Source organism: Elephas maximus, chromosome 22 (assembly GCF_024166365.1).
Source record: "Elephas maximus indicus isolate mEleMax1 chromosome 22, mEleMax1 primary haplotype, whole genome shotgun sequence".
In the NCBI taxonomy this organism is placed as follows: Eukaryota; Metazoa; Chordata; class Mammalia; order Proboscidea; family Elephantidae; genus Elephas; species Elephas maximus.
The window spans coordinates 61,303,676-61,316,484 of NC_064840.1; the positions used below are offsets into that span (position 1 = coordinate 61,303,676).

The 12,809-nt window shown below is 37.2% G+C and overlaps 1 protein-coding gene across 3 annotated transcripts in view; it reads right to left on the reverse strand.

Moving 5' to 3' along the window:
• The window catches only part of LOC126065719 (disintegrin and metalloproteinase domain-containing protein 5-like), a 149,714-nt gene that overhangs the window by 46,769 nt on the left and 90,136 nt on the right, over nucleotides 1-12,809 (reverse strand). For all 3 annotated transcript variants that reach the window (XM_049866081.1, XM_049866082.1, XM_049866083.1), the window contains 3 exons: nucleotides 8,855-9,053; nucleotides 1,716-1,806; nucleotides 633-840 (listed from right to left, as the gene is read on the reverse strand). In XM_049866081.1, the coding sequence (XP_049722038.1) occupies nucleotides 633-840; nucleotides 1,716-1,806; nucleotides 8,855-9,053 (498 nt within the window). The remainder of the gene's footprint in view (nucleotides 1-632; nucleotides 841-1,715; nucleotides 1,807-8,854; nucleotides 9,054-12,809) is intronic.

A 12,809-nucleotide genomic window follows, 5' to 3' on the forward strand; every position in this document is an offset into this window, starting at 1 on the left:
GGGGACCCCTCAACTGACCATATGACCCATCAGTTCAATCCCTAGTAATCTACTCAAGGAAATAAAATCTTATGTTCACATGAAAAAATAGGGCGTAAGTGTCCATAGCAGTATAATTCACCTGAACCGAAAACTGGGCACAGTACAAAATTCCAGCATCTGATGAATGGATAAAAATATCCATGCAATGAAATATTATGCAGCAATTTAAACGAATGAACTATTGCTGCTTCACACTGCCCGGACAAAACTAAAAAACTGTACACTAAATGAAAGAAATCAGAAGGAAAAGACCACATATGATACAATTCCATTTACGTGAAATGTCTAGAAAAGGCAAATTTATAGACAGTAAGCCAATCAGTTGTTGCTGAGGGCAGGGGATGGGATTAAAGATTCACTGCAAACAGGCAAGAGGGAAATTTGGGGGTAACAGAAATGTCCTAAAACTGGTGATGGTGGCACAAATCTATAAATTAAAATCAATGAGTTGTACATTTATGATGAGTGAATTTCATGGCAAACTATACCCCAACAAAGCTGTTAAAAAACACATTGGTTGGCATATTGTCAAATGTGTATAATCATAAAAAATAATTTTAAAACACTTGAATTTTTGTAGTTCTAATTACCATTTCAGGACCACACGGGGTGCCATCTTCTACATATGTCACATCTCTGTCTTCGGGTGACCTAACAGAGGTCGAAAAAATACCGTCTCCTCGGTACGTAACTACACATATTTCATCTCGTCGATGTGTGTAAAACACAGATAAATTTGTACGTAATATTAATCTTTTGTGCGGCCATGAACAAACTAATTTTTCACATAGCATATCACTAGAGGCATAAGGCAGAAAAAAACAGATTTATTTTTTCATTTATTAAAATAACATGGGTTGCTGATAGAGCTAAGACAAAAAAAAAAAAAAGATTGTTTTACTGATTTAATTCCAGGTTTTAACAATTTCCTCTCAGTAAATTTTCTTTAAGCATGCTGACCTATGATGTGGCTGTTTTGTTAGGCAATGTGGCAAGTAAAAGATTAATGATTTTTACCATCTGACCACCCTGTTTTCCCTTCCCGGATCTGTGTGAAACCAACGTGAACAAGAAGGGAGAAGACGTATTTTATTCTTGTGCCAAACAAAGCAGGAGAGAAATAGTATCAGTAGTGCAGTGCTGATAACAAACCCAAAGATCGTTTAATTTTTCCTGCTCAAAACCAGAGTCCTCATTACATTTCCTAGGACTCTAACAATCACTAAATAAGAATTTTTGAATTTTAATTAGACAGGATCTCAATGTACATTTCTTTCAACCCTTTTATCTATTTTATGTATAATCAAAATCTTCTGAAACTTGAGCAAATGAGAAACGTCGCCTCCCCAATCTTTAATTTTTTCATCAGTGAAGTGGAATAAATAATTCTTATATCTCATGTTTTATGCCTATGAATATATAATGTATACAAACTGCTAGTGGAGTTTCTAGCTCATCACATCAATAAATGGAGGCCAATTTTAGGGTCAGTGTTGTTGCAACATAGGCACTGAGCAAATGTTATTTATTGGCTGTGGATACTACTGTTCAGCTTAGATCATGAAACAAGGAAAGCCTGGCATAAAATGCCATTTTACTGTGTATATGATATATTCTAGGACTTTAGCCATATATAACATTCCAAACAAAATTAGAATTTTCTAAATACATACGGAAAGTTACATTGATGACCACCACAGTTTCCATATCTATCATGTCTACCATTTATGTCCTCAAAACAATCAAATGGAGCACCTGTAGAAGCTAAAAAAAATGAAATAAAATTTAAGTAGATGTCAATACAGAATTTAAATTATACTCAGATATTATCTCTCTAGAAATTATAATGTGATCCCTAGAGGTTTATAATTATCCTCTGGTGTCAAAAAGCTAGCTGGAGGTACATCTTGGATTAAAGAGAGAGCTCCTGATTTTAAGTGTGGTAGACTTTGTTTCGTACTAAACAAAAAATAAACAGCAACATTATTTAAATCGTTCCCTATTGTTAAGAAAAATAAGCAGCTATAGTCCTTTCCATTTCCTCCAAATTGTTTGTTTACTTTCTACCTTAGGTCCCTAACCAACGTGAACAAGAAGGGAGAAAATGTATTTTATTCTTGTCCCAAACAAAGCAGGAGAGAAATAGTATCAGTAGTGCAGTGCTGATAACAAATCCTAAGATCATTAATTTTTCCTGTTCAAAACCAGAGTCCTCATTACATTTCCTAGGACTCTAACAATTACTAAATAAGAATTTTTGAATTTTAATTAGAAGGGATCTCAATGTACATTTCTTTCAACCCTTTTACCTATTTTATGTGTAATCAAAATCATGAAAAATTCAAATGTCTGCATTAGGTGCCCCACAACCTTGACTTGGTGGTTTTGAGGTGCGTGGTATTGATAATCATATGTAATGAGAACTGAGATCTTTTGTGGTTGCCACCATTAATTGACAAGAGAACTCTCTTCAACAATTTCACAGGTTTTCATACTTGAAGACCATGACCTATAAATTTTACCCCCTCTCCTGAAGGACACAATCCACAATACAGGATGCTACAAAACAAGTCAAGTTTATGAGCAGAACCCGCCATCATCAATTATACCCTTTTGAAAAGACTTACTTTTGAAACTCACAAAGTCTGTAACTAGCTTTTCTTTGCTCCAATCAAAGCCCTGCTCTGATTAAATTTACTGTGTCCCAAAATTCTATACAGGGCTGGGTTTAGGGTCTTGCAAAATTTAAGGGGGGGGGGGGCCGAGGAGCAGAAATTGAGTAATAAAAATAAATAACGTTTTGACGTGGTGTTTATAACAACCAAAATTAATGCAGGAAAAATCCATGATAAACAAAATACTAAAATTTTAAGGGCAGGCAGTTGTTTTATGATTGCACTGCTGTGCAACCGAACAGCCGAACAGCCTTTTCCCACCTGCCAGCAGTTCCCTGGAGCCGCCCTTGAAAGAGGCGTCCCCAGGGCAACACTCCCAACACTGCCTGGCCAGAGCGGTCTCACAGCACTGAAACGTAGGATTTGCCCATAGAACACTCAGGATCTCCCAAAACCCTGAACAACCCAACATTCTCGCCAGTAGCCTTTTTCTGCTCAACTTTCAGGCAGGTATTTCTGCACTGTATTCTTGACTCAGGAGGCCCCACCGCCCTGGCGGACCCACTCAGGACGAGAATTTTTCTTTCCCTCCCAGGACGATGAAGCCTGTACCGGGGCGGTTCGGTTACCGAATTCTTCTGGGGCCCCAGGAAATTTAGGGATATCCTGCATCTTCTTTCCTATTCCTGGCCCCATTCCGCGGACTTTGAACTGAGGTCACCACAAAACCTAAAAGCACAATCTAAGAAAAGCAGTGATTGGCAGAGAAGTTGGGAACGTTTTAGGACAGAACCTTAACTCCCTCTGGCAACTGCTGGAAACCTGGGGAGCACATTCTAGCATAGACACTGCCATCTGATGGTGACATTAGGAACTGCAACGACCCGCTGTAGGCCCGTTCAAGGCGGAGTAATGGCATCAAACGCATGCATTTTTTATACAGGTTTATCTTATAATAAAGTTCTTTTAGCAAGGTCACGGAAGCTCCATAGACACATCCAAACTCCCTGAGGGACCAAATTGCTGGGCTGAAGACTGTGAGGACCATGGTTTCGGGAAACATCTCGCTCAATTGGCATAACAATGTATAAAGAAAATGTTCTGTATTCTACTTTGGTGAGTAGCATCTGGTGTCTTAAAAGCCTGTGAGCAGCCATCTAAGATACTCCACTGGTCTCACCTCTTCAGGAACAAGGGAGAGTGAAGGAAACTAAAGATACAAGGGAAAGATTACTCCAAAGGACTAATGGACCACAACCACAATGGCTCTATCAGACTAAGTCCAGTACAACAAGATGGTGCCTGCCTACCACCACTGTCTGCTCTGACAGGGATCACAATAGAAGGTCCCAAACAGACCTGGAGAAAAATGTAGAACAAAATTCGAACTCACACAAAAAAAGACCAGACTTACTGGCCTGACAGAGACTGGAGAAACCCTGAGACTATGGTCTTTTAGCTCAGTAATGTAGTCCCTCCTGAGGCTCACCCTTCAGCCAAAGATTAAACAGGCGCATAAAACAAAACGAGACTAAAGGGGCACACCAGCCCAGGGGCAAGAACTAGAAGGCAGGAGGGGACAGGAAAGCCAATAATTGGGAACTCAAGGTCCAGGAACCTGTACATAAATCAAGAGGCAGTTTTTCAGACAGGACATGGGGATGCTGCATGGTTTAAAATCAGGAAAGGTGTGCATCAGGGTTCTATCCTTTTACCATACCTATTCAGTCTGTAGGCTGAGCAAATAATCCGAGAAGTTGGAATAAGAACAGGGCATCAGGATAGGAGGAAGACTCATTAACAACCTGCGTTATGCAGATGACACAACCTTGCTTGCTGAAAGTGAAAAGGACTTGAAGCGTTTAGTGATGAAGATCAAACACCACAGCCTTCAGTATGGATTACATCTCAACATAAAGAAAACAAAAGTCCTCACAACTGGACCAATAAGCAACATCATGATACATGGAGAAAAGACTGAAGTTGTCAAGGGTTTCATTTTACTTGGATCCTCAATAAACACCCATGGAAGCAGCAGTCAAGAAATCAAAAGATGCATTGCACTGGGCAAATCTGCTTCAAAGGACCTCTTTAAAGTGTTGAAAAGCAAAGATGTCACCTTGAAGACTAAGGTGTGCCTGACCCAAGCCATGGTGTTTTCAATAGCATCATATGCATGAGAAAGCTGAACAATGAATAAGGAAGACCGAAGAAGAATTGATGCCTTTGAATTGTGGTGTTGGTGAAGAATATTGAATATACCATGGACTGCGAAAAGAATGAACAAATCTGTCTTGGAACAAGTACAACCAGAATGCTCCTTAGAAGCAAGGATGGTGAGACTGTGTCTTACGTACTTTGGACATGTTGTCAGGAGTATCAGTCCTTGGAGAAAGACATCATGCTTGGTGAAAGAGATGGTCAGCAAAAAGAGGAAGGCCTTCAACGGGGTGGGATGATACAGTGGCTGCGACAATGAGCTCAAACATAACAACAATTGTGAGCATGGCACAGGACTGGGCAATGTTTCGTTCTGTGATACATAGGGTCACCATGACTCAGAACAGACTCAGCGGCACCTAACAACAACAACGAGGTTGAGAAGGGAGAGTGTTGACATGTTGTGGGGTTGTTAACCAATGTCATAAAACAATATGTGTACTAACTTGTTTAGTGAGGGGTTAGTTTGTTCTGTGAACCTTCATCTAAATTACAAAAATAAAAATAAAGTCCTTTTAAAGCCAGTCCAATGAGTACAAAATGTCTAAGAAAAGTTTCAATGTTGTAGTAGCATATTTCATTACCCAGTCATGATTTGTTAGTTGAAGGGAAACACTATTAGCTGTTCAAAAATATTCAAACTACTTTCTAAAAGACAGCTAAATTATTTCTAGGTTTAAATGGTTGTGTAGATAATTGGTTTCCGATCTTATGCAATAATGAGGTCCATGTATGATGCAACTAATTCAAACATCGCCAAACAATTTTCGTAGAGATCAGAGGCCAAAGATAACTTAAAACTAAAAACCAGGCGCTGTCAATCATTTCTGACGCATGGCAACCCCACGTGCGCCAGAGTAGAATGGAGTTTTTAAAGGATGATTTTTCAGACGTAGGTCACCAGATCCTTCTTCTGAGGAGCCTCTGAGTGGACTCGAACAGCCGAACTTTTGGTTAGCAGCCAAACATATTAACTGTTTGCACCACCCAGGAACTCCAGAGATGACTTCAATAACCATAAAATACTCTTCAATTACCACTTTTGCTGCGTCTTCTAGGTTATCATAAACAGTACTTCCTATATATTCACTAAAGTTCAAGTCATATTCTAGGGATATTTACCCAATTGCCCAGCACTCATCAAAGACTCATTGCCTGCTATAACTTGTCTCTTAATCCAGAGACACTTCAGCTTCAGGTAAATTAGTTGAAGCACCATTAGACTTTGAACTAGCATTATGTTTAAATTTTATGGTACTATACAGTATGAAGAAACCCTGGTGGCTAAGTGGCTAAGAGCTACGGCTACTAACTAAAAGGTTGGCAGTTCAAATCCACCAGGCACTCCTTGGAAACCCAATGGGGCAGTTCTACTCTGTTCTATAGGGTCGCTATGAGTTGGAATTGACTCGATGGCAACAGGTTTGGTCTTTCTTGGTTATACATTATAAGCCTGATTGGTTACTTAAAACCCTGAACCTTTTTTCTGTTACTTGATTAACTATGAAATATTGTTGATTTCCCCTTCTCACACCACTATGCAACAATCTACCAACTCTTAACATTTCCCTGATGATTTTACTTCTATAGTTTGGAAAAAAAATCTACGCTGAGTCAATCTTTGGGCCCTTCTATACCAAATCCTAATTCAATATTGTTTTTTGACAGATCACATGCTAAAATTGAAAAAGAACAATACAAAGTTGATTTTGCAATAACTATTCAGACTTCAGCATGAAATCTAAACCCTTTCTAGAGTCAAAATCCACTCAAGATATCAAACTTGTGGCACTCTCTGAGGAGAGTATCTCAGTCTCAGAAGTACTGACATTTGGGGACAGATAAAATTGTGATGATGGCACAAGACCGGGCAGTGTTTCATTCTGTTGCACATAGAATCTCTAGGAGTCAGACCCAACTCGATGGTATCTAATAGAAACAACAGCTCTGCTACTAGAAGCCAGTAGTGGCCCCACTCCAGTTGTGAGAACCAAAGATGTCTCCAGGCATTCTATCTAGAAGGTAGAGACAGTGGATGCTGCTAAACATGCTACAATGCTCAGGACAACCCCACCCTTCACAACAAAGAGTTATCTGGCCCAAAATGACAATAGTGCTGAGGCTGAGAAACTGTGTTACAAAAGTTAGGTTGCACTCTCATTCACAGAGGTATAAACACCTCTGATAATCTATCTGACTTTCCAACTAATGAGACATTTAACCTTCTAGAGGGCAAACATCACCAAAAATCAAAAGACACAAAACTCTAACATCATTTTATATTATACCTAGAACAAGAAGTTTCTACCTCTACAGAAGTAACACTGGTGGAAATGCTGTAGGGGTTAAACTTTAACAGAAACAAAATTTAGTAAAGAACTTAGAAACAGGTGGTACAATTCCACTTGAGGTATATTTCTTTTACCAATTCAATAAAGAAAAAAGATAACTTAAACTCAAAATACCTTACCATAGGTATATAGATTTATCTACTTCAAATGCTATTGCTCAATGCATAAAGCCATGTCTTTCAATATGACAATGCCATAAGAACATTTTGATCAGAACCAACAATTTGGTGATATACAATGATTTGAACTAGATCCGTGGCATAAGATCTTATTGGATGTCCCCTATAAACTGTATATAAACTTTATGTTGGAAACCCAATGCCTACTTCAGAATTATGTCACACCTTACTAAGTGACCATTCTAGTTGACTACTGTCCATGAGAGACCACACATGACCTAATCAAAGAGTTAGGAGTTAATTTGGATTGAAATACACTGATCATTAAATGTAAAGTTTCAACAGCATGCTTTTGCCTCCAAGCTCGGCAGGAGGCTTCCAAAGTGGGATTGTTTTTCAAAAACAAATTAAAAGTTAATTGATAATCGGTCCCAGATTTAATCATGTCCTAGACACAGTAACACAAGTGGTCACTGAAATTGGACAGAGAGTATTTCAAAATCAAGATATTTTAGATGTCATGCTTGCCTTCCAAAAAGAAAATTTGTACTCCTTGGAGAGAAGACTGTTGTACCTATATCCCTACAGTTCTCACAGAGGGCTTTAAAATTACCAAATCACTGATAATGTTAGAGAAGCAGTAAATAAGAAAATTAACTGGAGACACTTACTTAGCTGACAACCCATTGTCTAGGCCGGGACTGAGACTTGTTTTGCTCTGAAAAAATTGGATCATGGATCAGGAGTACTTTTTTTGATCCTCCTAATTTTACTTGTCCTTTGATTGTTTGGATAGTATGTTTAAAATACTACTCTTTAGTCACTGTCTTGGCAGATGGTGCAATGTGTGACAGAAAAGCCTAATAGACCTACAATAACGACCAAAACCTCCATCTTACCTCCTCCTCGGACTCCTGACAGCCATATTGGTCTAGGCAATATTTAGAGATCTCTCCTCTGACCTGGCTAAGGGGCCCAAAGGAAGGGCTAAGAATGAAAACTTTCACTCACTCAGAGAACATGGACTGTATATGTACAGAAAGTTGTATATTTCAGCCTCTCTGTTTTGAAGCACATGATCCACATTTAGGGGAGACTATAAAACTGGCTAGATATGTTGTGAGCTGAAACTCTTTTAAGCAAGCCCCTTTGAACAGATCCACCCTTGAAACTCACCTAATTGCTTATTAGCCCTGTTTTCCTCTAACCAAAGCCCTGTTAAATCATTTCAGTCTAAACTAAATCCCTCCACCCCAAATTCTACATAATCTTGTAAGAAACTGATTTCCACTTGAGGTTTCTTCCTTGTGCAAACAAGAATTTCATATAAATTCAGTGTTTCTGTTTTTCAGAATCAAGAGAGTTGTGATTTCCCTTAACACCACTGTACACTAGGCGGGGTTTCACACATTAACAAATTACGTTTAAATATTTAACCTATAAAGTTGAATTATAGATTTTGGAACAATCAGAATTTAGTAACCAAGAAGAAAATTATGGTCATTACCTCCTCCAATTGCTGATTTACACTGTTTGTCAAATGTCCGACATCGTCCTTTATAACAGAAGCCATCACCCGAATCACAAAAATATCCATCGTGTACGTAAGTGTCAGGCACACAGATACTGTCATCTCCATTGCAATATTCATTGAAATCACACTCTTTATCAGCTGATTTCCTGCAAAGTGTACCACGTGGTTTTATCTAGGAGGGAAAAGGAATATAAGAAAAGATCCCATATCAGTGATACTTAAGTTTTCTTTATGTTTAGGCTCTAAATTTACATGTTTTTTATTAGATGCTAACAGCAATAAGAAAAATAAGTTTTATTGTTAACTACTTAGCATCACATAGAGATTTAGGTAATTGAATTTACTATGCAAAAAAGGAGTGGATAATGCTTGTGAAAGAAGCTAGAAACTCAGAGATAAGAACACTGACATAAAAGAAAAAGGAAAGACAGAAAGTGGGGCTAATGGATTAGCATTAAAATTACTCGTAGCTCATCTATGGCTACACTCATGTAGGCTGCCTTTGGTTTTTCTATATGCCACCCTTTAAAGCAGGAATCAACAATCATTTACCGAAAAAAAAAAAAAAAAAACCAAATCCACATCACGAACATTTAACAAAAATAAAATACTTAATATATAAAGATAATTTAAGGATACACAGCAGAAAGTTTATTTCGCACACAGTTTTGTAAATAATTTAAAAAATAAAAAACTAAACCCATTGCCATTGAGTCAATTCGAACTCATAGTGACCCTATAGGACAGAGGAGAACTGACCCATAGGGTTTGCAAGGAACGGTTGGTGGATTCAAACTGTCGACCTTTTGGTCAGCATCCATAGCTCTTAACCACTGCGGTACCAGGGCTCCTTCACTATAATTTCCCCAAATTCATATCTTTGATCTCTTCAGCAGTTACTCTCTGGCTTATAGCTTCCAGATTTCCCTTACTGTATAGATGCTTTTGCCAAGAAACATCTAACTACCATCTCTGCAAACCCTCCTTCACTAAATCCAAACCCCAATTCTCCATGATTATCATCACTAACTAATGCAGAGTAACATAAATTTGTTCTAGATTTCAGAGGTCTCGAAGGCCCTACTTATGTAACATTCACCTCCCCAAAATAATTTTTCTCTATACTATTTTTATACAGCATCATGTTCTCAATAATATTTGCAATCTGTAGCAAATCTTGACATGAATTCTCCAAGTAATGGGTGAGAAGGCAAAACACAGTATTTACTTTTATTATCCAAGCTTATGGAGTTAACATTAAAATCAAGACCAATGATTCAAATAGTTTCTAAAGAAAAACACACATATAGTGAGTAACTCTTAATACTGATTTCTTCAGAATTGTTTCTTTTTTCAAATTTCTATAAATACAATCTTCTGTTTTAGCTTCTTTTTTAACACCTATAAATACCCAGTTGCTCAAATGCTCTTTGAGCCAAGCTTTACCATTCTATTGCTCCCCATTAAGATATAGAATAGACATATTTTTAAAATATGTATCCATTTTGTACTTGTTTGAGATTCATGCTTTTGGCATTTTGAAAAATTATACTTTCACAGTGATAGAGGTTTTTCCTCCAAGATGTATGAGTGGACCCTCCTGCCACAGCCCATTAAACCATGTTGCTCCAGAAGTGCACTTTTTGGACTCATGTTTAATATGTTTCTTTCCTTGGTTCCTTAGATTGATTCCTAAATGGCTCTAAAAGTTAACCTTACTCTCTGTTTCTGAGTTTTCTCTCCTTATTGTTTTCTTTTAGGTTTTGATTCTTGCCAAGACTCTTAGTCTGTCCATGGGCTGTCTAATTCGTTTTCAGGGCTGTGTCACTTTCCACAACTGAATCAAGGTTGGGTAGATTCATTTCTTGTTTCTGACCACCACACTAGCCTCAACTGTATAGTCAGGAGAGTACTGTATATACCAGAAATCTCAATTTGGGCTATGTACCTTTCCATGAATGGGCTCAGAGGCTGACTAGGATCATAACCACTCCCCCAGTTTCAACAGCACAGTTGAGAGAGGCCCCTGTGAATATGTAAGTGTGCTTTGTGCACAGCCAAAAAGTTCTTTTCCTTTGGTGGAGTAAAAAGAGGGAATTTGGCAATCTGCTACAATGCCTGTGTTTCATAGGTGACAGAGAATTTACTTCACTTGGTTAAAAGTTACATGGATAATTAAGATTATAGTAGGACCAATTATGGAAAACAACAAGAACTGAATGTTCTGGTAATATGTTTTTATTAATCAAAGAAAATTCTTGAATGTATATACAATTTACAGAAGGGTTTTTGGAAAGTTTATATTATTTGTTGTGTTTTATAATGTCTGCAAAAATGAGTCTGAATTGAAGCAATTAAATGAGCTAAAAATTTAAGAAAAGATAATAAAGAATCAAATTGAACTTTTATAAATTAATAGTCTGACATGAAAAAATACATTGGGTGGGATTAAGAGATTGGCCATTGGAAGAAAAAAAAATGGTGAACTTAAAGACATAGCAATATAAATTATTAAAAATGAAACAGAATTTTAAAAAATAAATACAGTATCAGTGAGCTGTGAGGCAACTTCACACAATTTAATATATACTTAATTAGAGTACTTAAAGTCAAAGAGAAAGAGGCAGGGACAGATACAATGGCTGAAATTTTTCCAAATTTAATGAAAATTGTAAACACACATATCCAAGACGCCCAATGAACCCTAGGCACAAAAAATATGAAGAAAAATACAGCAAGTCACATTATACTCAAATTTCTCAAAATCAGTGGAAACCTTAAAAGCCGCCAGAGAAAAATGACACATATGCATTTGGGGTAACAAGGATGTGGATAGCTGTAGACTTGTTGCTGAAAATGATGGAAACAAGAAGTAACATTTTTAAAGTACCGAAAGAAAAAATAAATGGTTAATATAGAAACCTGTACTCAGATAAACTATCCTTAAAAAGCAAAAGAAAAAAAAATTTCAGAAATTCAAAAGCTGAAAGAATTCATCACCTACAAACTGACATTACAGAAATGTTAAAGGAAATTCTTTAAGCAGTCAGAAAATGATATTAGATGGAAACGTGGATCTACACAGAGACATGAAGAGAACAGGAAATGGCAATTACATGGTTAAATGTATTGAGATTTTTTTATTTTTTCAATACCTTTAAAAACATTAACTTTTTATAAAATGTAGTATAGGTATCATAACATATTAAACCACATGATAAAAAAAAGCACGGAAGTTGAAAGGGGGAGAAAAGAATGAATAACACTATGTTTTTATATTATACAGGAAGTAGTGTATTATTACCAAAAGGAAGGAAGTAATAAGTTAAATACATATTATATGAACTCTAAATCAACCATTAAAATAATGAAAAAAGTTATATCTACATAAACCAAAAGAAGAGATAAAATAAATTCATTTAAGGATTCCAATTAATCCAACCACAAAGCACCTGTCAGTTTGTCACACTGCGGTGACTCGCATATTGCTGTGATGCTGGAAGCTACGCCACCAGTTTTCAAATATCAGCACGGTCACCCATGGCGGTCAGATTTCAGCAGAGCTTTCAGACTAAGACAGACTAAGAAAAACCTGGCTGTCTACTTCTGGAAAAAATGGCAAGTAAAAACTTCATGAATAGGAGCAGAACATTGTCTGATACAGTGCCAGAAGATGAGCCCCTCAGGTTAGAAGGTATTCAAAATGCAACGAGGAAGAACTGCTTTCTCAAAGTAGAATCAATCTTAATGACAGAGATGGAGTAAAGATTTCCAGGCCTTCATGTGCCAATGCGCCACGACTCAAAACAAGGAGAAACGGCTGCAAACATCCATTAATAACTGGAACATGGAATGTATGAATTATGAATAAAATAAAATTATAAGTTATCACAAATGAAATGGAATACATAAAGATTGATATCGTAGG